This window comes from Tursiops truncatus, chromosome 15 (assembly GCF_011762595.2).
Source record: "Tursiops truncatus isolate mTurTru1 chromosome 15, mTurTru1.mat.Y, whole genome shotgun sequence".
In the NCBI taxonomy this organism is placed as follows: domain Eukaryota; kingdom Metazoa; phylum Chordata; class Mammalia; order Artiodactyla; family Delphinidae; genus Tursiops; species Tursiops truncatus.
The window spans coordinates 4405322-4429218 of NC_047048.1; the positions used below are offsets into that span (position 1 = coordinate 4405322).

At 55.3% G+C, this 23897-nt stretch overlaps 2 protein-coding genes across 2 annotated transcripts in view; both read right to left on the bottom strand.

Annotated features, from left to right (window-relative positions):
- ZNF316 (zinc finger protein 316) overlaps nt 1-18522 on the bottom strand; it is a 38594-nt gene extending 20072 nt beyond the window's left edge. The window contains exon 1 of the mRNA XM_033839092.2: nt 18406-18522. The gene's annotated coding sequence lies outside the window, so the exon portion shown is untranslated. The remainder of the gene's footprint in view (nt 1-18405) is intronic.
- ZNF853 (zinc finger protein 853) lies at nt 12488-19447 on the bottom strand. The gene is made up of 3 exons (XM_019930695.3): nt 19314-19447; nt 18406-18523; nt 12488-15858 (listed from the first exon to the last, which is right to left on the bottom strand). Exons 1-3 carry the CDS (start codon nt 19323-19325, stop codon nt 13823-13825), a joined length of 2166 nt encoding a protein of 721 aa, XP_019786254.2. The 5' UTR covers nt 19326-19447; the 3' UTR covers nt 12488-13822.
- Between the last annotated feature and the right edge of the window lie 4450 nt (nt 19448-23897).

The following is a 23897-nucleotide window of genomic DNA, read 5'->3' on the forward strand; positions in this document are numbered from 1 at the left end:
AAGATCCGAAGGTGAGGTAACTCACAAGAGCAGCAGAGGCCAGGTAAACGGGAGCAGCAGGAATGGAGGCACCAGAGTCTGCCACCTGGACCTGAAGGGGTGGGGCAGGGAAGGATGCTCTTGGGCCTGCAGAGGGCTGGAGCCGTGGAGATGGCTCACCAGGTGGGAGCTGGGATTGACGTGAGGCTCCGCCAGCCCTGTCCTTCCCTCTCCCACCCTGCCTGTGCTGCCCACTGGTCAAATCCACTCCTAATGTGGGGGGCAGGGGAGCCCAGGGGACGCAGTCAGAGTCAGGGCCCAGAGCCAGGTAGAAAACAAATGGGGGAGGGGGCAGGTGAAACAGAGAACCAACAGCTCATCCCTGCCTTAGAACCCTCCAGCTTCTCGGGCACAGAGCCCACAGTGCCCCAGCATCTCCTCAGATGTCCTCTTGGCCTGTTCCCACCTGACCCCTAACCTAAGACCCGATTTCTTCCCCTTGTGTCTCTGCGGATTTTCACAGGCTTGGAGCCCACCAGACCCTGCCCGCTCAGCAGGCCCCGCCCTCCCTGTCCCTGACGGAGTCTCTGCCCTCAGCTGACCGCCATCCTCTAGAGGCTGAGCAGAGGCTGCCACCCTAGGCGCTCCGGTTTCCTTCCCTCTCTGAGGGGCTCCTCCCCAAGACCCCCCAGAGCCTCTCCTTCCTCCTGCCTTGTGACAGGCAGAGTCCCCAAAGCTCGTCCTGTCCAGGACACTGAGTGATGTGACCACACAGCCCACTGTGTTCAGTGTGTCCCAGGTCAGAGGTCAACTTCCACCCCTCCCCTGCCCCGCGCGCCTGCGACTACAGGAGCCGGGTGTGCCCAGGTAGCCCGCCCACTGCTCTGTGCGAATAAGACCTAAGCCGCTTGATACAGTCCTTAGTATCTGTGTTTATTTCAGAATCAAATAAATGTAATTCCCCACTCTTGTGACCCCACCTGACCCTGTTCCTTCCAGGCCTGTTCTCCACTGGGCCTGGACTGGATGCATGGGCCTTGCCAACGGCCTCGGGCTGGCTGAGCCTCTGCAGATGACCTGCCCCCCCCACCCCTCCCCCGGGCCCGACGTCAAGTTTGTGCCTACTCAGGGCAGTGCTAGGCTGTCCCAAATGGGCCACGCCTTGTCCTCTCATGACCCGAAGTCACCTGGCCTTGACCCTTCCAGCCACCTAAGTCCAGAGCTGCCAGGGGTCAGGGCTGGCTGCCCCCAGGTGCCTGTAGGCACAGACCATGGGGCAGGACCCCTGTCAGGAGGGCCTATCTTCACAGCGCTCCTGGACAGCAGAGACCCAGGTCCCAGCCTTGAAGCTCCTTCTCCCCTCCCCCCTTTAGTCCATCTCGCAGTGATGTTCCAGAAAGCACCACGTGACCCCGCTGCTTGGGTTTTATGAATCTCAACAAGTCCTGGCCACTGGCCCTCCCTGGCCACCGCTTCCTGTGGGTTCTCAGGTTCTCAACAGCATCCTTCACTCCCTCCGAGGCCAGCAGCCCTATCCCTGCTTTTCCTTCATTCTCAACGGGAATTCTCGATCTGGGTGTGTGTCCACATGTTTACACTCAGCCCATATGCGTTGCACAGCCGATGAGCTTTGGACCCTGTGCTTACTCCAGTTGGTGGGGAGGGCGGGGGAGATGGGGGGCCCCGTGGCTCACCAGGCCCTAAGGATCGTGTGTAGAAACGTGTGAGAACCTGATGGGGGCAGAAGGCTGCAGGTTGAGGCGTGAAAGGGGATGGGAGAGAGAGGTTAGGAGGGGTGGGACCAGGAAGAGAAGTGTCGAGAAGGCCCGCAGGACTCACTGCGTTCCCAGGAGAACCTGGTGACCCAACTCGTGAGTCCAGACTCAGCGCCACCCACAGGGAGACCCACTTAGGGCCATCTGAATTTACCATGGGGTCTCTCAGAACTCAGATATACGATCCTGCCTGGCAGCGATAGCGAGCCCTTTGAAAACAATTATAAATGAAAACAAGGCATCAGTATTCCATGTTGCGGATGACTGGAAATGGAGTAGGGGTTTGAGGCCATTTTTGGACATGATGGGCTAACTAGATGTGCCCCAGTCCTTCCAATTGCCTGGCTCTGTGAGGGGCAGCTGATGGACCAGAAACACAAGGACCATCAGAAGAAGGGACCCAGGCCCGCTCAAGACTTCTGCCAATATGAGGCTGCCTGGGGAGAAAGGGAGGGTGAGTGGGCCTGTATCCGGGCTGGTCCACCCTGCACCAGCTGCTTCTGAGCCAGAAGAAGAGACGAGAGGGGTGGTTGGCAGTGTGTCCCAGGGACATGGCCCACCAGGGCCTGTAGCCCGAGAGAGCAGGAAGCAGCAAGAACAAGAAAAACAGAGACCCAAACTGGACGTTGTCGCTTGGCCTGGCCAGCACTAACCTGTTAGTCGGAGCTCTGGAAAGGGGGCTGGGCAGCGGGGAAGCAGCAGGGAGAAGGGCTGGCCTTAGCGTGAGCTCCTCCTGCGCCTGCCACCTGGGCTGGTCGGGGGTGAAGGGTGGACAGAGCAGTGAGGGGCACAGGGCCTCCATGCCCAGAGGAGGGCAAGTCCTGAGGTCCCAACTGTGAGAGCCATGGGCCCGGAGCTGAGGGGAGCTGCAGCGAGGAGGTCCCCACACCTTCATGAGACAGGTGGCATTTCCGCCATACCTGAAAGATGGCCAGAGACTGGGATGCGGTGGGGCAGGGGGGACCTGGCCTGAGCGAGAGCCTGTAGGTGAGGAGCCTGGGGCAAGTCTGGGGAGGGGGCGGGGCCATCCCGTGGCTGCGGCCTCACATCTCAGTGGGGGCACCACAGCAGCAGGCAGCCAGCAGTGGCATCAGGTAGGGGTGGGTTGTCACTTACCAAGGTGGATGGGGGGGGTGGGAATAGCAGGGGTCCAGATGGGATGCAGGGTGCTGTCCAAAGGCTGTTGAGGTAACCCATGTGGACAATGACAAGGCTTCAGGGTAACGAAGTGTCTTAGTGCCTTTGGGCTGCTATAACGAAGTTACCATAGACTGCGTGGCTTAAACATTTATTTCTCACAGTTCTGGAGGTTGGGAAGTCCAAGGTCAAGGCACTGACGCATTGTCTGGTGAGAGCCCTCTTCCTGGTTCATAACTGGAGCATTCTCACTGAGTCCTCCCACGGTGGAAAGGGTGAGGGATCTCTCTGGAGGTCCCTTTTCTAAGGGCACTAATATCCTTCATGAGGGCTGCACCCTCATGATCTAATCACATCCCACAGTCCCCCCATCCTAATACCATCACGTTGGGGATTAGGCTTCAACGTGTGAATTTGAGGAGTGAGGGGAGCAGGAAGCAGACACAAACGTTCAGTCTGTAGCACAAGGTGACAGAGTTAAGCTGTGGAAATGGGAATTGCTGATGGGGGAAAACCTGATCACTTTGGGAACACACCTCCTGGTTCTGTGATCCTTGACACTATTGTGAAGAATTCTGCCCATTGTCCTTCTGGAGGGAGCCCCTTCCTGGCCCAGCCCCTCCCTCAGTTTAAATTGCCCCCTGCCTGGCCCGAGTCCATCCTAGCCTCCCTCCCAGCAGTGCAGGGCAGGCTGGCAGAGAGCGGTTGTGCCGGGTCTGGGGACAGGACAGGCAGGGGACTGCCAGAGGGCAGAAAGGAAGAGCAGACGGCTCCCTCCCATCCTGGGTGCAGAGAGAAATGACAAAAATGTCCACCAAACAGGGGCAGAGCTTCAAGTCCAGGCAGAAGGGAACAGGCAGGGGTGGGGTCTGGACTGCAGAGAGGTGAGGCCTGAGCCGGGTGTGACAAAGACTCTCTCCCACACCAAACTTTTAGTCTGAGCCTCATCTCAGTTAGGCCCCCACTTGGGGGCTCCCATGTCTATCTTTGCATTGCCCAGTTTTAGCAGAAATCCTGTCAAGTCAGTTTAGCCAGAATTCCCACCCTGGACATCTGATCAGAAACCTCACCCCCAGCATTCCCTAGGTGATGTTCTCTGGTTCACTCTGACAGTGGCACTACTGCCCTCTCCCTACGCGGGGCATGTAGGGGCTGGCTGGGGACGTTGGTCAGCACTCCTCTGTGCCAGACTCTGCCAGCCCACAGCAGGAGAACCCAGGAGGAGCCCAGGAGGACTACCTGCAGGTGGTGACAGCTGAGCATGTCCTAAGAGTCTAGTGGGAGGGAGCTTTGCCCAACTGTGGGGGGCCAGCCCTTGAAGGCAGTGCACGCCTGTGGATGAGTCTGTGCAAAGGTGGGGACAGATCAAAGCCCATATGCCCCAAAAGAGACATCCTGGATCTCACAAATTCCAAGTGCACCTAGATGCCTCGTACCTCTCACATCCCGTGTCCCTGCTGCAGAGCCACAGGAAGGCTGACACACAGAATGAACTTCATGGCAGTCACTGGATGGCTGACAGCCTCCTCACCACCAGCATCCCCCGTGGAGGGCACAGCAGTAACTAGGCAGATGACACACCCCACTCCCGCCACGAACTTGATTTCGTGGATACATTTTTATATGCATCCACTAAAAGGTTTATAGATCTATAAGAAAGGAAATTTTATTAATGCAGAAGCATCTGATTTATTTTTTGGAGACCGTTCGATTTCTTACACCTTATTTCGATGTGTTTAAATTTACTTCTTGGGAATTCCCTGGTGGTCCAGGGGTTAGGACTCCGCACTTCCACTGCAGGGGGCATGGGTTGGATTCCTGGTCAGGGAACTAAGATCCCCACAAACCGCACAGCACAGCCAAAAATAAATAAATAAATAGGTAAAGTTACTTCTTTTCCAGGTGAATTTGGGAAACCAGTCAGGATTGAGTTCAGCACCGAGTAACAGGAAAGATCATCTAAGCAACAATCTATGCACACCAAGGATGTGATTGTCCTCAGGTCGGAGGAGGAGTGTGGTCCAGGGCTGGTCCAGCAGCTCGCCAAGGCTATGGACCACCTAACCCCACTCCATTTCTCCCCTCCCCTCCCCCGAGTCAGCCACTCAGCAGCCTTGTAAGCCATGCTGCTGGGAGCGAGAGGCACGTTATTGGTGGGCAGTTTAAATTGCATTATTTAAATTTGGTTCCCGTTTGTATACTTACTACATCCTTGTTTACTTATTCCTAAAACAGATAAATAACTTGGAAGTAGACTGGCAGAATAAATCAATTTACGGCCAGAGTTTTTAGTGTCTGGAAGAATGTGGTAGGAAAGAGCCTAGTAGATAAAAAGGGTCCAGAGTCTGAAATGCCTTTTACTGAGGTAAGGAATTTAGACTTTTCTCCTGTAGGTCATGTGAGACAGAGATCATTTTAGGAGGTGCTGGGAAGGGACTTTCAGTAACGCTGAATTCCATTCAGAAGCAGTTGTTACCTTTACTCTTCTTCTTCTGATAACATCAGAGAGAAAGTCTCTGTTTGGGGCTCCCTGGTCTCTAACACCTTTCAGACATTTGCTCAGCTCCCATTTAAACAAAGATAATTTAACAACATCGTTTTGTTTCCATCGTATTTTTTTTTTTTTACAACTACCTTCTACTTATGTCAAGTGACACTGGTTTTCCATTTACGGTAAGTAAAGTTAGCTTTTAGAATAAATTTAGCAGGACTTCCAGTTTCTGGTCCAACATTTAAGGAGCTTGGAAGTCACTAGTCCATCATCACAACAAGAAAACAAACGAAAATCAACAACTCATCCTAGATCCATCAGAGAATTGAAATCATGGGGCAAACCACTGCCCCCAGAATTGGAGAGACAGACAGCAGATACAGAGAATCACAGCTTCCTAGAGCAATAGCGCCTGCAGGAGCAGAAACTGCACTGGAGCCGGTGCTGGTGCAGCAAGACTTAAACTGTAACAGACAAACTGTTAGGGCCTCAGTGCGGTAAGTCTGAGACTTAAAAATTCCAGAGGTTCCAGTCTTAGGAAGGCCTTGCACTTGTGTGAGTTTTACCTCCAGGAGGACCAAATGGAGAAGTGACATGAATGACTGGGATGTTATAAGGGAGAAGAAGTAGGAATTGGGAATACCCTGTTATAAGATATATATATATATATATATATATCTCCCATGATATAGTATAGTGCACAGCCCCACTGAGCTCACAGCTGAACGCCAGTATCAACTACAAGTCTCGCGATGAGCACTTTTGGATGTCTCAGCCCCACGGAGCCCTCAGGTGATACAGCCCTGGCTAACCTCACATGGGGCAGAAGGACCACCCAGCTGAGCCCAGGAAGCCCGCAGAACCATGAGAAATAATAAAAATCTGTTGTTTTAAGCCACTGTTTTGGGGTGGATTATTGCACAGCGATTGTTAACTGAAACAGAGGGCGTTAGGAGAAGCAGGGGCCATCTAGAAGGACTCCTGGGTTTGTGTCTCAATGTCTCCATGTGGACGGTGCTGCCAGCCACTGAAGGGAGCAATCAGGAAGTACAGGCTTGGCCAGGGATTGAGAGCTCCGCGTGGCCTGACTGAGCTTTAGATCTTTGGAATATCCCAGTCTGGGAGACCAACGAGTCCTCAGGTTCAGGACTTTGGGGAGATGCCTGGGCGGTGGCTGATGTCACAGGATGGATAAAGTTACCTGGGAACCCTACCAGACCCTACCTGCAAGGGAGAATCCTAAGGGCATCGCTATGCCTTTCTACCATCTGGGGGCCTCACAAAGTCTTCATTTCTACAGGGTCTAAACTTTGAAATCTTGGAATAGTAGAAAGCCTTATCTCATAGAAAATCCAACCAGAGGAAAGAGTATGTGTTGGTCTCTTGCTTTCAGTGTAACAAACATATTCCAACTGTCTACTGTATGCCAGGTTCATTCGCACATATTATTTTACCTGTTTGACACACAATAACCCAGAACAATAGACCCTCTCGCTCACATTTTAAAGGCAAGGAGAGTTGTCACGTAGTAACGGGTGGCTACAATTCCAATCCCCAAGTCCTCACTGGAGGACCGTCGCTAGTTTCTGAAAGAGGAAAGGCTGACTCAAAGTCTGACTGGATCTTATTCCCTGGAGGTTCTCTGTTTCACCAGAGACTTCTGGGCTTAGCCAGCCAGCCCCTTATATGGTACAAATACAGCCCAAGGGTCAGCCCAGAGAGATATTTACCTGATTGCTAAGAAGCAGAATGACACCCTGCCCTACTGCCATTATTGTGACTAACACAACCCAAAGAGACAGGAAGGACTTCTTACCTGGTCCCTCTGTCTCACACTAGTGCCTAAAATAGGTAAAACCTTGAGTCCTAGCCTGACCCCCTCATAGAAACAACCTTCTCCCTACCTTTTGCAAACCCTTGCAGATATGATCGTTATATGAACAATTGAGGCTAATTATAGTCAGTAATTTGGGGGGTTAAAAAATGTTTCCCACTGTATTTTTTTCACTTGATGAGCCAGCCTTGTAAGGTCTGGACCTTTACAGAATTCCCCAAGGAAGACTCCTTTTCTTAATGTTCTCGTCTCTATGTTTTCCTTTGATGTCTCCCAACACATATGAATTAGTCAGGTCTGGCTGGCTGCCGGCACAGAACGGCCAAGATGTGATATAAACCCAGAAAAGCAGAGTTCCTCTGCGCCTTAGGGTCAGGGTCAGGGTCAGGGTCAGGGTCAGGGTCAGGGTCAGGGTTAGGGTTAGGGTTAGGGTCAGGGTCAGGGTCAGGGTCAGGGTCAGGGTTAGGGTTAGGGTTAGGGTTCAGGAGGGAAACTGGCAAGGTAGGAGAGGGTTAGGAGAGGGGAAGGCAGGGATCAGTGTTGGGCAGGAACCCCAGGGGCAGGGCCTGGCTCGTGGGCCTTCCAGGGTCCACACTTGGCTGGCTTCAGGACTCAGGAGTCATCCTGGGGACAGCAGGCACAGAGGGCAGGCCTAGGTAGTCTAAGATGCTATTGGAATGGAGAAGTCAAGTAGGGGTGGGAGAGATGCTGAGAAGTTCTGGGGAGAAGTCAGAGCCTTATTGGGAGTCTAGGGCAAAGGGATGGTAATTAAGGCAGGGGGCTAGGCGAGGCCACCTGGTGTAAGGCTGTGGACAGGGAAGGAGCAGACTCCGACAGACCCTGGAACCTGCCCACATTTAGCCGTGGAGCGTGGAACCCAGCATGGGGGTCGGAAGGAGAGTGTCCCCCGAGATCGTTCATGGCTGGGCTTCCTGGTGGAGTTTTGTCCATACAAGTAAGGAGGCCTTCAATCTCAACCCCGCAGTCACCTTCAAGGATGCTGCTGGAAACCCATGGGTTCTGGGAGAGAAGATGGGGGGAGGACACCTGTGCAAACTCCCAGGACTAGAGGAAGAGGCTCTGCCAGTGGAGACTCAGGGGCCTCTGCAGGTGGCCTTCCAAGGGAGCCGGGATGCACTGCAGAACTTTTGTGAATTTCCCATCTCAGCATCACACATCTCCTCCCAGTGATAAATGGAAATGCCACGTCCTGAAGATGATTGCTTACATGTGAGATATAGATATATACATATATACACACATATATATATATTTTACTGTTGGGAATTATATTGTTATATTGTTGGGAATTAATATCAGATGTGTGCTCTCTATGTTTAAGTGTAACTGGTTGTTTTTTTCCTGTGAAGCCCATCAGAGATCCATGGTTCAACAGGGAATTCTTACAGCGTAAGGGAGAGGATGTGATGAAAATGGATCACAGCGCAGTCACTAACACGGCCTCCGATGTGTGCGAAACCAAAACCACAAACCATACTTAACCAGCAAACACACCAGTCCACCTACAGTGGTGCAACTACCCCCGTGCAACCAAAGCACACCAACTCTTTCCCCCAGAGGACACAAAGTCCCGTTATCCATCTTTGGGTGCCGTCATTTCCCTTCGACCTTTAATTCTCTGTAACTTAAATACTGAGCTATAAAATTAACTACTATGACTGTGTTTTATATGAGACGGTAGAGAAATGGGAGAAGGAAAGGGAGACAATGGTTAATATGTAAATGAACAGATTCACATCAAAATAAGGGCAGAACGCTGAGAACTATTACAGCCCTGGTTTCTGCAGAGGGTCACGTGGTTGTAACTGTATTTAGAACTGCTTTCTTGCACACCCAGTGTGTGTTCTCTTTGCCCCCAGCAGGCCCCCGAGTGTGGCCTCCTTAACCAGAGACAGAAAAGGGGATTCTGGGAAACGTGGTTGGCTCAGCCCAGCTGACACACAGAGCTGCCCCACTGGCCTTCCATCTGTACTGGTGAAACCCAGTTCCCGTTTTACATACGTCTGTTTAAGAACAAAATCAGCCATTTAAGACAAATATTAAGACAACGGTAGTAAAGGTGAACATAATAGATACAATATGCCAGTGTCCAAGGTATGGGAAACACTGATCCGTACGATTAAATATAAGCTTCTCGGCTTGAAAATCATGTGATTCCACAAACTGTAGCCCCTGCCCAGCCCACCCCTCAGCCCAACACCTGTCTCCCATAGCACCTCTGTCTGGCCCTCGGGAAACCCTTGGAGTTGCTAACTCCTAACCACATCCAGAGCTTCTCCGGCTCTGATCCTCCACACACAGCGTGACTTCCGCCTGGATGCTTCCCACCCCACAGCCAGCCCCGCAGTCCCTCCAGTCCGCACCTTGCAAACACCTCCTGGGACTTCCCTGGCGGCAGCAGTTAAGACTCCAAGCTTCCACTGCAGGGGGCGTGGAATTGGTTGGGGAACTAAGATCCCACATGCTGCACGGCCAAAAAACAACAACAACAAAAAAAAACCAAAAAGACACCTTCTGACCCAGGAAGACTTCTCCCGTGAGGCCACTTGGGTCCCCGTGGCAGAGCTCGTGGCTCTGTCCCCACGGCCCATCCCATTGTGTCTCCCTCTCCCCCTGGGTTCTGAGCTCTTCAGCGATGCCTGTCAACCCCTGCCGCCAGAACAACCTTCGCCCGCCCACAAGCTTCGCCTCCCCTCCTCTCCTGGCCCCTGTCTGAGGTTTCCCAGGACCAGACCATGGAAGACCATTTGCGCACCAGTAACCACTCAAGGAAATGCAGCCAGGGGAAGCTGGTGAGAGAGGGGGACGCAGCATAGGAAAGGGGACTGAGGGGGAGGGAGGGCTCAGGCACAGCCACACAGAGGGAAGGAAGCTTCCATGGCATCCCAGGGCTCCTAAGGAGGAGAAGTGGTGCCGAAGCCTTGTCCTCGCCTGAGGAGGGAGCTGGGCTTTCACACTCCCACACCCCTCAGGGTTAGGAGCCCCGTCCCCTTCCCCTGCGGGTGCTGCTGTGGGAAGCTAGGCGGGGCGGGGTGGGGGGACCGTACGTCTGTAAGGACTCGTCCAAGGAGAGGTGGGCAGAGAATCAACATCTGTCCCGAGCCCTCCTTAACCCACACAGATCCACTCGCGTCCCATATGAATTCCACTCTGGGTGGAGAACGCAGACTGGAGAAGGGCTGGTGGGGTCACGTACAGCCCCTGAGGCCCCGGCTGACGCTTCTCATCTTCCCCATCCTTGGCTTTAGCACCTCTGCTGGTCTAGGTGGCTTGTCTGATGGGGTTACTCAGACCTTTACTCCCAAGGAGCCAGAGCCCCTGCTTGAAAGATCTGGATACCCTTGTCCCCTCAGTGAATGGTTGCTCAGGGAAACGGACCCAGGTCTATTTGGGGGAAGGACCAAGGAAACACTACTCTATACGAACACTGGGAACTGTCGCATCGTAAAGTCCTTGCCCAGGGGACCGGCTTCTCCTGTGATCAGCAGGCTCTGGCTCAGAACTGGCTCAGATCTAGGAACTGGGAAAGAGACTGTGACTTTCCACTGGGGAAGATGACATTGGTCTTCAAGGTCACCACTTTTTTTTTTTTTTTAATATAAGTCAAGCAATAGACTAGTTGGCTGTTCACCCATCTTGTCCCTGGGAACACCATTGTCTGCTACCCATCACCATGGATCCCTTCAGGCCTGGACGCCACCCCCAGCTTACTGCCCATTTCAGTAACTATGTCTGTCTCGTCCTGGGAGTTCAGCATTGCATCTGGCCGCTGCTACTCCAAGGATGCTGCCGCCCTGTTGACACGAGAGTCCAGTTCCGTGAAGGCACTTCTAATGTCAGCCCAGGTCTACAGACAGCAGCTCCTGCTTAGCTCCTGAATGAAGCCAGTGCCTTCTCACCTGCACACTGCTTATCTCCTCGGGGAGGGAAGGTCCTCTGGGCTCTCCCACAGCATAGCCAACAATGGGTTCTCTGGAATAAAACATCTATTTTCTCCAGACTTCTGATACTGTGACTCAACACTCTGCCCAGGCAGTCCTGGCAACCCCAGCTCACTTGATGTGGACCATCGTCACGCCCAAGCTTCCAGCAGTCGTCTCAGCAGAGCAGTAGGACCAGCTCCAGGTGCCCTTGCCAGGGCGCTACCCAGGGGGACACAGAGGTGTGTCTCAACCTCCAGGCTAATATGCCACCCACTCCCAGCCCCTCAACCCCCAGATCCACTCCTAGGTGTGCTTCCCTTGTTCCCGCTGGTAGGTATTAGCCAGGACTTGCAGGTCCTTTGGTGAATAATCCCTTCCCTCCCTTGGCGGAGCCAGCGCTGCCCCAGCCAGGCCGTGCCGGGCCTAGAACCTCATCATAGGAGGGCAAGTATTGTCTTGAAAGACATCTGCCTCAACCAGACCTCTGCATGGTCTCTGGACAAGGTAAGACGCACAGCTGGTGTTTCTGGCAAGGGAAATCGGGTCACACCTGCCGCCCAGAGTTGAGGGGAATGTGGGGGCTTGGTGTTCTCAAGGACGTTGCCCAGATACCCCGGTCCAAGCCATAAGTTTCGCTACTCTTGCATTACACCTTGTGCCTAGTCCTTGGTAGTCAACGCTTGGCAGAAAGAACCGAGTCCCTTTAAATACTGCATGGAGGCCTCTGACGGTCTCTCTGTGCCCTCTTTTACCCTCATCGTGGCTTTAATGGTGCTCAGCAAAACCAACCCATTCCACAGTACCTATAATAACCGTTTCTCACATCTCTGAAGTGCTCAAGATACCGCATGAGCTGGGGCATCCCCTCTCACCTGGTATCCTGTCCTGTCCATCAGTATAGTGGCCAGGGGTCACCACCCACAAGGGGGCCCCTGTTGCTACAATGGGCGAGTGGTCCAAGCCCAGGGTCCCCACTTTAGACTCCACTTGCTAAGACCGCTGTCAACACCGTCAGTCTTAAGGTGGGCTCCCCAGGAGCAGACCTTGAAACAAGGGTCTACGTGTGCGTGATTTATTAAGGCCACGGAGACGCCAAAACTGGCTTCCTCCAGCGTCCACTCTCTGGTCCTCATCCCTCCCAGGAGGGTTTTACTGAATGAGCCCATCCCCCACCAAGGGTCTCAGGCTACAAGGATGGCTCTAGGGTGAGGGGCACTGGGCACGGGCCTGAATACTAAGTCCCTTGTTTCTAGAGCGACCAGGAAAATGTGCCGGAGAAATGAAGCCCCATGAAACCCAGAGGTGAAAACACAGGCAGGACAATGTATTTCCTCATTTTAATTTATTTTTCGTTGTTTGTTTCTCACTTACCAACACATCTGTAAAACGTAGCAGGCTCTGTTAGTAAAGGAGAAGCAGGGAGGACAGCAGGGCAGAATCTAAGTAGCCAGATGGGGGAGTCGAGAGCAGGAAGGGCTTGGGGGCCTGAGGTGGCGGGTGCCCCCCCGCCCCGGCATCATCCTGCCTTCCCACAAGGCATCACGTTGCTGCTGCTTTGACTGAGCCCCAGATGCTTACAAAACTGTCATAAAGAGCATTTGTGTTGCCTCCAATCCCTGTCCCTGACATTCTCCCTCTGACTCCCGGCGATGAGGCAGGGTCTACTCGGGCCAGCCCTCTGCACAGCCCGGCCCGGGAGAACCTGCCGCTGCGTCTCAAGGCCCCGACCCCACAGCCTCAGTCCCTGGACGGGCATCTGAGAAGGGAGGCTAGGGTGGGGCTACCCGGAGCTCTTTGGGAAGGATGGAGGGACCACCCCTTAGGACCTTGGACAGCACTCCCAGAATGCCCTCTGCTTCAGCCCCAGGCTTTTCTACTCAAGAGGCATTAGGGAGCGGCTGTGGGCATGGGAACACGGAAGCAAAGAGGCCTAGAGCCGGCCTGAGGCTTGCCTGGGTGGCCCTGGAGGGAAGGTTTCACCTTCACCCAGAGTGGACTTCCTGGCGTTTGCACATTGACCCAGCGGACACTCGGACCCTGTGTTTATGAACACAAACATTTTAATCAGGATTTTATCCACCCTGATGAATTTTCATTCTAGGAAGTATTTTCAAGGCAAATGCCATTGAGGACAACTTAATGCCTTGATCAGTTTTCTACGTAGTGCAGATACATTTCCTTTTTTTCCCATGAAATAATTTTCACCAGGACCAAATCCTTTTCACGTGCGTTGTACCACGTATATCGGACTCCCTGGTTAGTGTTCGAGCTCTGTCGAATGTCACCCACTGTCTCGTCTTGTCATTGGAATTTCTCCCCTGCGGCTCTCACCTCCAGTAAGTCCAATTTTCCCAGGGAGGCTTCCCTGACCGACTTCTCACCCATCGGTACCCGATGCCGAATCTGAACCGTGTGCTGTTTGTACTGATGTGCAACATCGTGCTGTTTTAGCCTCGTCGACTTCCTCCTGTGGAGTGTTTCTGAGGGTGAACCCGTCCGACCACTCGGTTGACGCGGTAGAAGGATGGTAGCCTTTTCCCGGCGATATTCCAGGACGTCCCGAGACCCCGGAACTGGGTCAAGACGTCCTAGCGGGCGCTGAGCTTCCTGGGTGGGGGACAGGGAGAGCGGCGCCCTCCCCGACCTCGGCCCCCGCCCGGGGTCACGGCGCCTTGTCCGCAGCCTGCTCGGCGCGCGGGGCCCCGCCGGCGGCCGCGCGCGCGCCGCGGAGCAGACCCAGGCCCCGGGAGCGGCCGGCGCCGTGCAGCTGGCGCTCGTGGCGGCGGATCTGCACCTTGTGGCGGAAGCGCTCGCCGCAGTCCTCGCACACGTAAGGCCGCTCGCCCGAGTGCGTGCGGCGGTGGCGCAGCAGGTTGGACGAGACGCTGAAGCGCTTGCCGCAGTCGCCGCAGGCGTAGGGCCGCTCGCCCGTGTGCGTGCGCTGGTGCTGCACGAGCGCCGAGCTCTCGCTGAAGCGCTTGGCGCAGTACGGGCACGCGTAGGGCTTCTCGCCCGTGTGGATGCGCTGGTGCGTCACCAAATTCGAGTGCTGCGAGAAGCTCTTGCCGCACTCGCCGCAGCGGTGGGGCCGCTCGCCCGTGTGCGTGGCCTGGTGCCGCACGAGGTCCGTGCTGCGGCTGAAGCCCTTGCCGCACTCCCCGCAGATGGTCGGCCGGTCCCGGGCGCGCCGCCGCCGCCGCTGCCGGGCCGGCGTCAGGGCCGCGCTGCCCGCCGGGCCCGGGATGGCCACCACCGAGGGCGCCGACACGGCCGGCAGCACCATGAGCTCCTGCAGCACCACGTAGCCCGGGGGCGCCACCACGACCGCGGCGGGCGTCCCCGGGACGGCGGCACCGCCGCCCCCCGCGGCGGGCACCAGCTCCAGCTGCAGCTCCGACGGCACGGGGGTCAGCTCCAGCTGCAGCTCCGGCGGCTGGGCCCCCAGCTCCACCGGGGTCAGCTCCAGCTGCACCTCCTGCTGCTCCTCCAGCTGCTGCTGCTGCTCCAGCTGCTTCTCCAGCTGCTGCAGTTGCTCCTGCAGTTTGAGCTGCAGCTGCCGCTGCTCCTGCTGCCGCTCCAGCTCCTGCCGCTGCCGCTCCAGCTCCTGCTCCGACCCCAAGTCCACCGGCATGAGCTCCAGCTCCACCTCTTCCTCCTCCTCCTCTGGCTCCAGCGGCCGGGGCTGCAGCTGCTGCTGTTGCAACTGTTCTTGCTGCTGCTGCAGCAGCTGCTGCTGCTGTAACTGTTGCTGCTGCAGCAGCTGCTGCTGTAACTGTTCTTGCTGCTGCTGCAATAGCTGCAACTGCTCTTGCTGCTGCTGCAACAGCTGCTGCTGTAACTGTTCTTGCTGCTGCTGCAACAGCCGCTGCTGCTGTAACTGTTGCTGCTGCAGCTGCTGCAACTGTTCCTGCTGCTGCAGCTGTAACTGCTGCTGCTGAAGCTGCTGCTGCTGCTGTAACTGTTGCTGCTGCAGCTGTAACTGTTGCTGCTGCTGCAGCTGTAACTGTTCCTGCTGCGGCTGTAACTGTTCCTGCTGCTGCAGCTGTGACTGTTCCTGCTGTAACTGCTGCTGCGGTGGCAGCTGCTGTGATTGTAACTGTTCCCGCTGTTGCTGTGACAGCTGCTGTTCCTGCACTTGCCGCTCCTGTGGTTGTTCCTGCTGTTGCAGCCGCTGCGGCTGTGGTTTCCGCTGCTCATAGTGCACAGATTGGGGATTTTCCTGTAGTTCCTGCTGCTGCCGAGGCAGCTGCTGCTGCCCATCTTGCTGCTGCTGGAGCTGTTCCTGCTGTTGCTGTGACAGCTGGTGCTCTTGCATGTGCTGCTCCTGTGGCTGCTTCTGCTGTTGCATCAGCTGCGGCTGTGGTTTCAGGGGCTCCTGTCGCACAGGTTGGGGGTTTTCCGGCTGTGGTCGAGGCAGCCGCTCTTGCCCGCCCTGCTGCTGCTGTTGCTGCTGCGAGTTTGGCTGAGGTCCTGACCCTTCGTCTCGTGGCTGCAGCTGTTGCCGCTGCTCCTGCTGTGGCTGCTGCTGCAGCTCTGGCTGCTGTTCTAACTGTCGGGGTTGCAACTCCTGCTGTTCTGGCGGGGCTCCCTCAGCGGTTGCACCGGCCCCCCTCGGGGCTGAGACTGCTGGCCGCGGTGGGCTACTGCTCCTCTCCTGAGCCTCTTCCTCCTCCTGACTCTCACTCCCACCGCTGCCACCTGTAGCGGAAATGGCAGGAAGCCAGGAGAGAAAGATCTACAGGCAGCTCTCCGATCCAGACTCCCAGGATCTCCCCCCTTATTCTGCCCCATGTACAGTCACTGTACCATACACTCCTGAGCCCTCAGAAGGGACCCCAAAACACTGGACCAAGTGACAGTGGCGGTATGGTAGAAACGGAAACGCCCAGAGGTGTGGAGTTGGCTTGGAGAGGTGCCCCAGGGACAGCTGGTCTCGTCACTCTGGACCCCAGCCCCTGACCTCTCCTCTGGGCCTTCTGCCACACAGGCTCCGTGCCTCAGACCTTGGCAGTGACACCGTGGGGGCCTGTGGCTCCCCAGCACCTCTCCCTGAGAAGTCCTTTGGGCTTAACTGCCATCCAGTAGGAAACAGTGAACCAGCCATTCCCACGGCTAAGCCACAGGCCCATGCTGAACTCAGACCTCAGTTAAGGTCACACCGTAAATTAAAGGAACTCACCTCCTCTGTACATAATAACGAATTTCTGTAAGGCTGCCTGGAAGTGTTTCTGCGGCAGTTTCTAAAAGTCACCAAAGTGTCAGAGAGAACATGAGGTTTCCAGGTCGGAAGTCCTCAGTTCAGAAAAACTCTACCAGTGAGCAGCTGTCTAACCTCCTGCAGGTTCAGGGCCCTCCTTGTCTGTAACATAGCTTAGTGACACCCACACCAACAGCTTAATGAGTGAAGCAGGAAGACCCCTGACATTACCCCTAGCAGGTGCTTGAAAAATCCCTCTCCCTGTGGGTTTGGAATGGGTTTGAAAACTAACAAACAGTTCGGAAATACTGAGGATATAACTAGCTCCAACTGAAACAGTCCTTAAGCTGGAAGTGTTTTAGATTGTTATTCTGGGATGGAAAGGACCAACTCACGGCCCCAAGTCAACATGGCAACTGGCCAATTATTTAACCTCTGGGAACCTAAATTTCCCCATCTGCTAAAGAAGACAAATCCCTTTCAGGGAAATCGTGAGAATTAGAGGGGATAAATGAGCAGCCCCAGCACGGTACAGGACGCAGTGTAAGCTCAGCTAAACAGGACTCATTCCGTTGCTGTTTCACAAAACCCACACGCAGTCTCTCACTTTGAGCATTCCTGCTGTGTTATCAGAAAATCTGAAGAGGCTTTCTCCATTCCCAAGTCTGATTTCAACATCTGTTCTTCGTACAATATCATCTTTTCAATTTTGTAATGGAAAGTAGAGATTTGATTTTGTAAATTTTGCTTTCTGGCTACTTTTCCAGGAATATATTGAATAATAAATAATATTGAATTAATAAAGCCAAGGGATATCTACATGTAAATAATTCCCTTTTAGGAAACTATTCCCAATAACCTTTGCTTAGACCAACGGATCAGTGAACGCATTTTTCCTATACACTCACATCAGGTGGGAGTATGCGGGAAAGGAGGGAGGACAGCCATGAAAACCTGTTTTCTCGGCAAATCGACACTCACATGGACACTCCCTTCTCCCACCACCTCTGGGTGCAGCAGGGACACAGCACGCCTCTGTGTGGGTCCTCTCATTTCTAGGACAGTGCTTGGCCATATGGCCACTCCGGACTTCTTCTGGCATTTTAAACATTGTTAACAACAATGCTGTAGTAAATGTATACTTAAGTGTCACCTGATGTGTCTGCTCTCGTGAGATTTTTGTCAGTTAAATATTTAAGCCAAAAGAGTCCTGGGAATTCCCTGGCGGTCCAGAGGTTAGGACTCGGAGCTTTCACTGCTGAGGGTGCGGGTTCAATCCCTGGCCAGGGAACTAAGATCTTGCAAGTTGCGCGGCACGGGCAAAAAAAAAAAAAAAAAAAGCCAAGAGTCCTAGTTAAGTCCACACATCCCCATCCAACCCCTCCAGTTCCCTTGGTCCTTTTCATGCTCTGTTCAACCCTGCCCCAGCCCCTCACTCAGCACCCTCGAAGCCCAGAGTGGGGAGTTGAGTCCCACGAGTGTGGCCACCATGGAGAGATTCGCCCAGAGCAGGTCCCAGAGAGAGACGGGGTCTTGGAAGGTTCTGCAGGGCCACAGTTGCTTCTGGGCAAGAGGGGAGAGAAAACTGGATGGAAGCAGAGGCCAAAGAAAAGCCACGCGGCCAATGACAAGAGGGCGCCTCTGCCGCTGAATTCAATCTGGGACCTTGAGTCTGGAGCCAGGGACAAGTGGGAGGAAAATGGAGGCTGTGTGAGCCCTGGAGAAACAGCAGAGGGTCCCAGCCAGCACTTATACAGGTCCGGGGCAGGGGCTGAGAACGTCTGCACTGCCAGGCAGCCCTCACCAGCAAGACTGCAGCCCGAGCCACCTGCTCTCTCGATGTGAACCTGCCGACGTGAGTGGGTGCAGTCTGCCCTCCACACCCCGGAACTGCCAGGTGGGTGCCCCTCCAGACAGCAGGCCGCCCGCCACCACTCAGGGCTCCCTCCCAGCTGTGGCAGGCCTGCGTTCTGTCAAAGGATCCTCGCTGGGGACCTGAGGACCATCTCCTGGTTTAGGACGTCAGAGGCCCCCCCCCAGCCCCTCACCTGAGAGGGTGTCAGGCCTTGAGCCCCCATCTTCAAGACACCGCAGCTCGAGCACGAAGGTCTTGGTTGCCGGCCCTACCTCCATCCTGGCAGTCAGACGGAGATCCCAGGGAGCCCGCTGTGCTGAGGAAGGAAGGAAGCTGTTCAGATGCGTAGGAGCGCTGTGAGCCCCGGGCCCAGGGGCACCAACTCCCTTGACGACCCCCAGAGCTGGCAGCTCACCCCTGCTAGAAAGAAGGACCGTGTGGTCCACAACCAGGAAAGGGATGAGCAGGGGTGGCCTAGAGGCTTGGATCCCCAGCCCGTTCGCCTGCACAAGGAGTCCTGCCTCTCCAGACTTTGTGCAGGGCCCGCATTCAGCCCCACAGCCGGGGCAGCCCATGCAGCTGTGCGTCACTGAGGGACGATACTAAGGTGGCTAGCTGCACTCCCAGAAGGGACATTTGGGGAAGTCTGCAGAAAAAAAGAGAGACTTGTCCATCTCACACTCCCCTAGCCCCCTTCCAAGCAGTGACAAGTCTGTTCAATTCCCTGGCCTCCTGCCTCCCAGGCTGCTGGGGGGTTCACCCCACCTTCCCAGGCCGCCAGCAGACCAGCGGTTCCAGGCCATGTGGGTCGGTCCAGGTGCCACCTCAGCTCCCAGGAAGGCAGGTTTCCAGGGTACCACGACCCACGGAACTGGCGGGCTGCCTGTCTGGCCCTGTGCCCAGGCAGTCCTGAGGTCTGGAGGGCTCCCCGCCTCTCTCCCGCGTCCACCTTGGCCCCTGCAGAGGTGTGCCCATGTCCAGTCCTCCCTCCCCTCCTAACAGGGTGACTCCAGGTCTCCCTAGCCCTGCAGAATCCAGTCCAAAGCCTCTTCAGAGAAGCGTCCCTAGGTTCACCCTGCTGTCCTACCCACTGGGCCTCACCTGGTACAGCATTTCCTGCTCCTCACGCAGCCTCTGCACTAGGGGAGGTGTGGTCAGCAGGGGCTGGAAGGTGAAGGCCCAAGCGTTCAGCCAGCACCTTCCTGAGAAGCCTCCATCCAGAAGGAGCCGGGGAGGCGCCAGGCCGCCCGGGGGCCTTTCTGGGCACTCAGGAGGGTCGGCCGCGGTCTGGGTTGCCGAGGTCGCGCTGGGCCAAAAGAAGCGGGCAGAGCGGAGTTCAAGAGCAGAAGTTGGTGTCGGCTCCCTGGGGTGGGGGCTGGAGGAGGCCGAGCCCCCAACCAGCGCGGGGCTCAGGGCCGGCCGTGCGGGACCATCGCGGGCGCCGAGGGCTACGGGGCGGCCCCGAGGGCGGCCCCGGTGGACGACCCAGCCCGAGGTCGGCGGGGCCGGGTGCCACCGGTGTCTTTTCAGCCCGGGGCAGCGCGGGCCCGGCCGGGGTCCGCCTGCCGCCACAGGTGCCGGGAGCCCGCGGGCGGGCAGCCTGGGCCGGGCCCCGCGGGCGGCGGGCGCCACGGCCGGGCCGGGGTCCCCGTTCGCTCGCCCGCCCGCCCGAGCGTGCGACCCGCCGGCCGTGCGTCCGTGCGGGCAGCGGCCGGGCCGGGGGCGGGGGCGGCGGGGGCCGGCACAGGAAGTCCCCCCGGCATCCGCATCCTGTCCCCCGCCCGCCGCCCGCGCGGCCCCGCGCCCCGGCCCCCGCTGCCGCCGCCGCCACCGCCGCCGCCGCCGCCGCTCTAGGCAGCCGCGAGCTCGGTGGGCTTAACCCTTCCCCGCCCGGCCACTCGCCCGGCCGCATCCCTGGGTGCGCGCGTCCGCGCCGGGGTTGGCGACTGTCGCCGCAGGAGTGTAGCGGGAGGCTCCCAGCTGGGGCCCTGCCGCCCCGTGAACGACAGGGACGGCCTCAGGGCGCCCCTGGCCAGGGTACAAATTGGGCTTAATTAGCACTCAATTAGATGACACTCAGTTAGTGAAGCCCCACCCCGGGCCACCTGAAGAGGCCTCCCCCTCCTCCCCTTGGACCTCCGGTCCTGGACCCTGGAGTGGCGAGGACAGGCCTGAGGGGGCGGGGAGTGTTGCAGCCAGGACGGTGGGCGTGGGTCCCAAAGGACCAGATGGCGTCGTAGGGGCCACCCTCGGGCCACCCTGGTCAGCTCGTCCCTCTCTGCGCCCCCTGCTCGCTTCCTCTGTGTACAAGGCCCCCTGCCCCACCCCCGCCCTCTGCCTTCCCCAGTCCCCACCCCAGCAGCACCTGGCAGCGGCCTCCCTGGACGTGCCTAGCCACTTCCCGGCTGGTCAGGGGTCCCTCCATCTCAATATCCCATCCCTTTACTGCACTGTCTCTCTGATCTGGAGATGAGTTCACCCTGAAATCGGGATACTCCAGTTCTCTGAAAACCCAAAGAGCTGGCCATAGGGAGCTGCTCCTGGGTGGATTATGGGAATGCCCCGCCGGAGGGGGACACGAGCCCTCATGTGGTCACAGCCCCCTCCCCTCCTTACTGTCTCCATGCTCACATAGCTGCCACACGTGTGGCCCCCTTGTTCCATTTCTGGATTCTTCCTGGCCCTTCAGGCAATGGCGTTTGGGGCTTCCCCTCTGGCCCTTGTCTGAACTGCCTGTACTCTGTCTGGCAGCTTCACCTCAGACTAGGAGCTCCAGTGGGCAGGGCCACATCTTCCTCCTCCGCATAACAAGCGCAGTAAGAGCCTAGCTTTGGAGACAGAAAAATCCGGGTTCCCAGGGACTTCTTCCAGCCATAGAATGAGGCCAATCATTGCCTTCCATCTGTGGGGTGGGGACTGCACCCCACTAGCCGGGTGTCTGAGGATAAGTGAGCATCCCCCTCCTGCACAGGGCAGGTGTGCACCTTCCGCTCCCCTGGGAGGGGCTGAGGGCACAGCTGTCTCTGCCTTCTCCTGCCTCTTGGGAGACCTCACACCCAGAGGCTCCACTCACCCCTTGAATCTTTAACCTCCCCCGCGGCTGGCTGCTTTCCAACAGCATTTACTCACTCTCGTGGCTCTCTCATCTTAAAAACATACAATCACCTCTCTCTCCTGCCCTGGGTGCCCAAACTTCCCGGAAAGATGACCCATAATAGTTCCATCCACATCCCCATTAGCCTGTCCCTCCTTCCCTCTCTGCAGCCTCGCCTCTGCCCCATCACTCCACCCAGATAGCTCCCTCATGTCACCAGGGACCTCCATGTCACTGGATCTCTCATCTCATTCCACCTCTAGGCAGCTGTGGACATCTCTCTGGTGGCTGCTGGGAGAACACCCTTGGTTCCCCCTTCCTCCCGATCTGCTGCCTTTTCAGGCTCTGCTTCCTACCACAGGCTCCTTGCTCACCTTTACATCCTGCAAACCTGCAGTAAGGTGTCTTCCCAGGTCAGCAGTTCTCTCCCTAAGAGCATCATTTCTCTGGTCCATACCTGAGCACTGGCTCAACCACAGCCACCCTTTCCCTTTCTTCTTCATTTTCCCTTTAATTTTTTTTTTTTTTTTTGGCCGCGCCTTAGGGCATGCAGGATCCCCAATCAGGGATCGAACCTGTGCCCCCTGCAGTGGAAGCATGGAGTCCTAATGGACTGCCAGGGAATTCCCTCCCTTTGATTTTTTTTTTTATCAAGGTAACACACGTACCGAGCTGTGTAAGTCAAATAGTTCTACAAAATCTGTAGCAACAAGGAAAGTATCTCCTCACTTCTGAGTCCACTCCCATTTCTTCTAATATCTCTTGCCATATTTCTAAATAACATGCTTCTAATGCTATTACTTGATTTTTCCAGTTTAGATGGTATCTATTGACATCCCACTTTGGAAGGTGCAGATTTAACTCTTTAAACCACACAGACACATGCATACTTTCCCTCTCATCCTCCTGTTGTCCAATCATTTGTCTGGTGTTTATCCCGTTTTCCGGAAAACAGCTTCAAACCCTAGGCATTTCCTCTGGTGATAGGAATGCCTTTGTTATTCCTGCTGGACCCCCGGAGAGCTTCAGGGTGGGTGCTAGTCATACCCTGAAGACCAACTATGTGATTCTGTAATTGGGGCTTTGAGCCAGTGATATCAACCCAACCTCTGGGGAGAAGGTGGGGAGCTGGAGATTGAAGTCAGTCTCGTGGCCAATGATTCAGTCAATCATGCCTAAGTAATGAAACCCCAATAAAATCTCTGGACACCAAGCTCAGCTGAGCTTCCTGGTTGGTGATAATCAGAGGAGTGGGATGCATTCTGATTCCACAGAGAGAGGATACAGAGTGCTCCATATTCAAGACTCTCCCAGACCTTGGGTCCCTTCATGGCCCATGTCTGGTCCTGATTTGTATCCTTTATAATAAAACTGTAATCATAAGTATAGTGCTTTCCTGAATTCTGTGAGTTGACCTAGTGCATTATTGAACCCGAGTGGGTCATAGGAACCCCTGAATTTGCAGCCAGTTGGTCAGAAGTGTAGGTGGCCTGGGAAACTGCAAACTTGCAGTGGATATCTGAGGTCAGGGTAGTCTTGTTGGGGATCATGTCCTTAACTTGTGGAGTCTGTGTCAACTCTGATGGTCAGTATCAGAATTGCAGTGCAGTACCACACCTCTCAACACAATTTTATCAGTTTTGGTAAATCCATGTTTACTGTTTCCATAATTATATCTATGCAAATGTTGTTCACTGCTCAGCCTAGTGAATTATTTTTCTTAGTTTCCTTCTTATACAACTCTTGGTTCTTCCTGGAATTAATCACTCCTTCTCTCTTTCTCTCTTAAATTTCTTTGATTCATTCTTAGAATCAACAGTTAGGTCTCCTCACATCTTCCTTCAGCTCTATACATGCCTCTCAACCCAACTTTCCACCTGGTGAAACTGGTCAGAAAATCTATTTGTTTCATTTTGTTTCCAGAGACATCCCTTCTGGAGCCTCCTTCCTTGGGATCCAAATTGGGCAGGTTGCCCTCAGGGCTGCTGCCATCAGCCTGGGACTCTCCACTGCCATCAATCTGGGACTTTCCTTTGCCTCTCTCTCTCTCTCTCTCTCTCTCTCTCTCTTGCATCATTCTGTTTCCTCATACCACGTCTTTCTCTTTCTCATTGTAGTAGAGACATTTTGTGCTTGACAAATATTCCAAGAGCTCCCCTATATTTCCAAGCATTCCATGCAGTTAAATTGGGGTTAAATGAATAACTTGGCCAAGGGACTATGAAAGGAAGTGACATACGCTACTTCTAAGACAAAGCTCTTATGAGCTGGTGTGCTTCCTCCATCTCACTCCTCTGCTGCCGTGTGGCCTTGGTGGAGATGTGTTCCAGATGGTACAACTACAAGAGTGGAATCTCAGTCAGCCCAAGGCCTGGAAAATCCATTCAGGAAAACAGCAGAATTCTCAAGTAATTAAACATAACATTTAATACAGGAAAATGGTACAAACATGTTAAAAGGGCTTCAGTATTACAAAGAGGGAAGATGAGACCACCCAGAAATTAGTGCCCTCAGGGCTGGAGGAGCAAAGGGGAAAAACAATATTTCAGGGAGCAGTGTCATCAAGCCTGTTGTACCCACTGTTGGAACTG

What these genes read in the sequence shown, in the direction of transcription:
- ZNF853 (XM_019930695.3), bottom strand. An exon ending in AAGGCCTGACACCCTCTCAG is followed by an intron (nt 15,859 to 18,405) that starts GTGAGGGGCTGG and finishes TTTCCGCTACAG; the next exon opens with GTGGCAGCGGTGGGAGTGAG.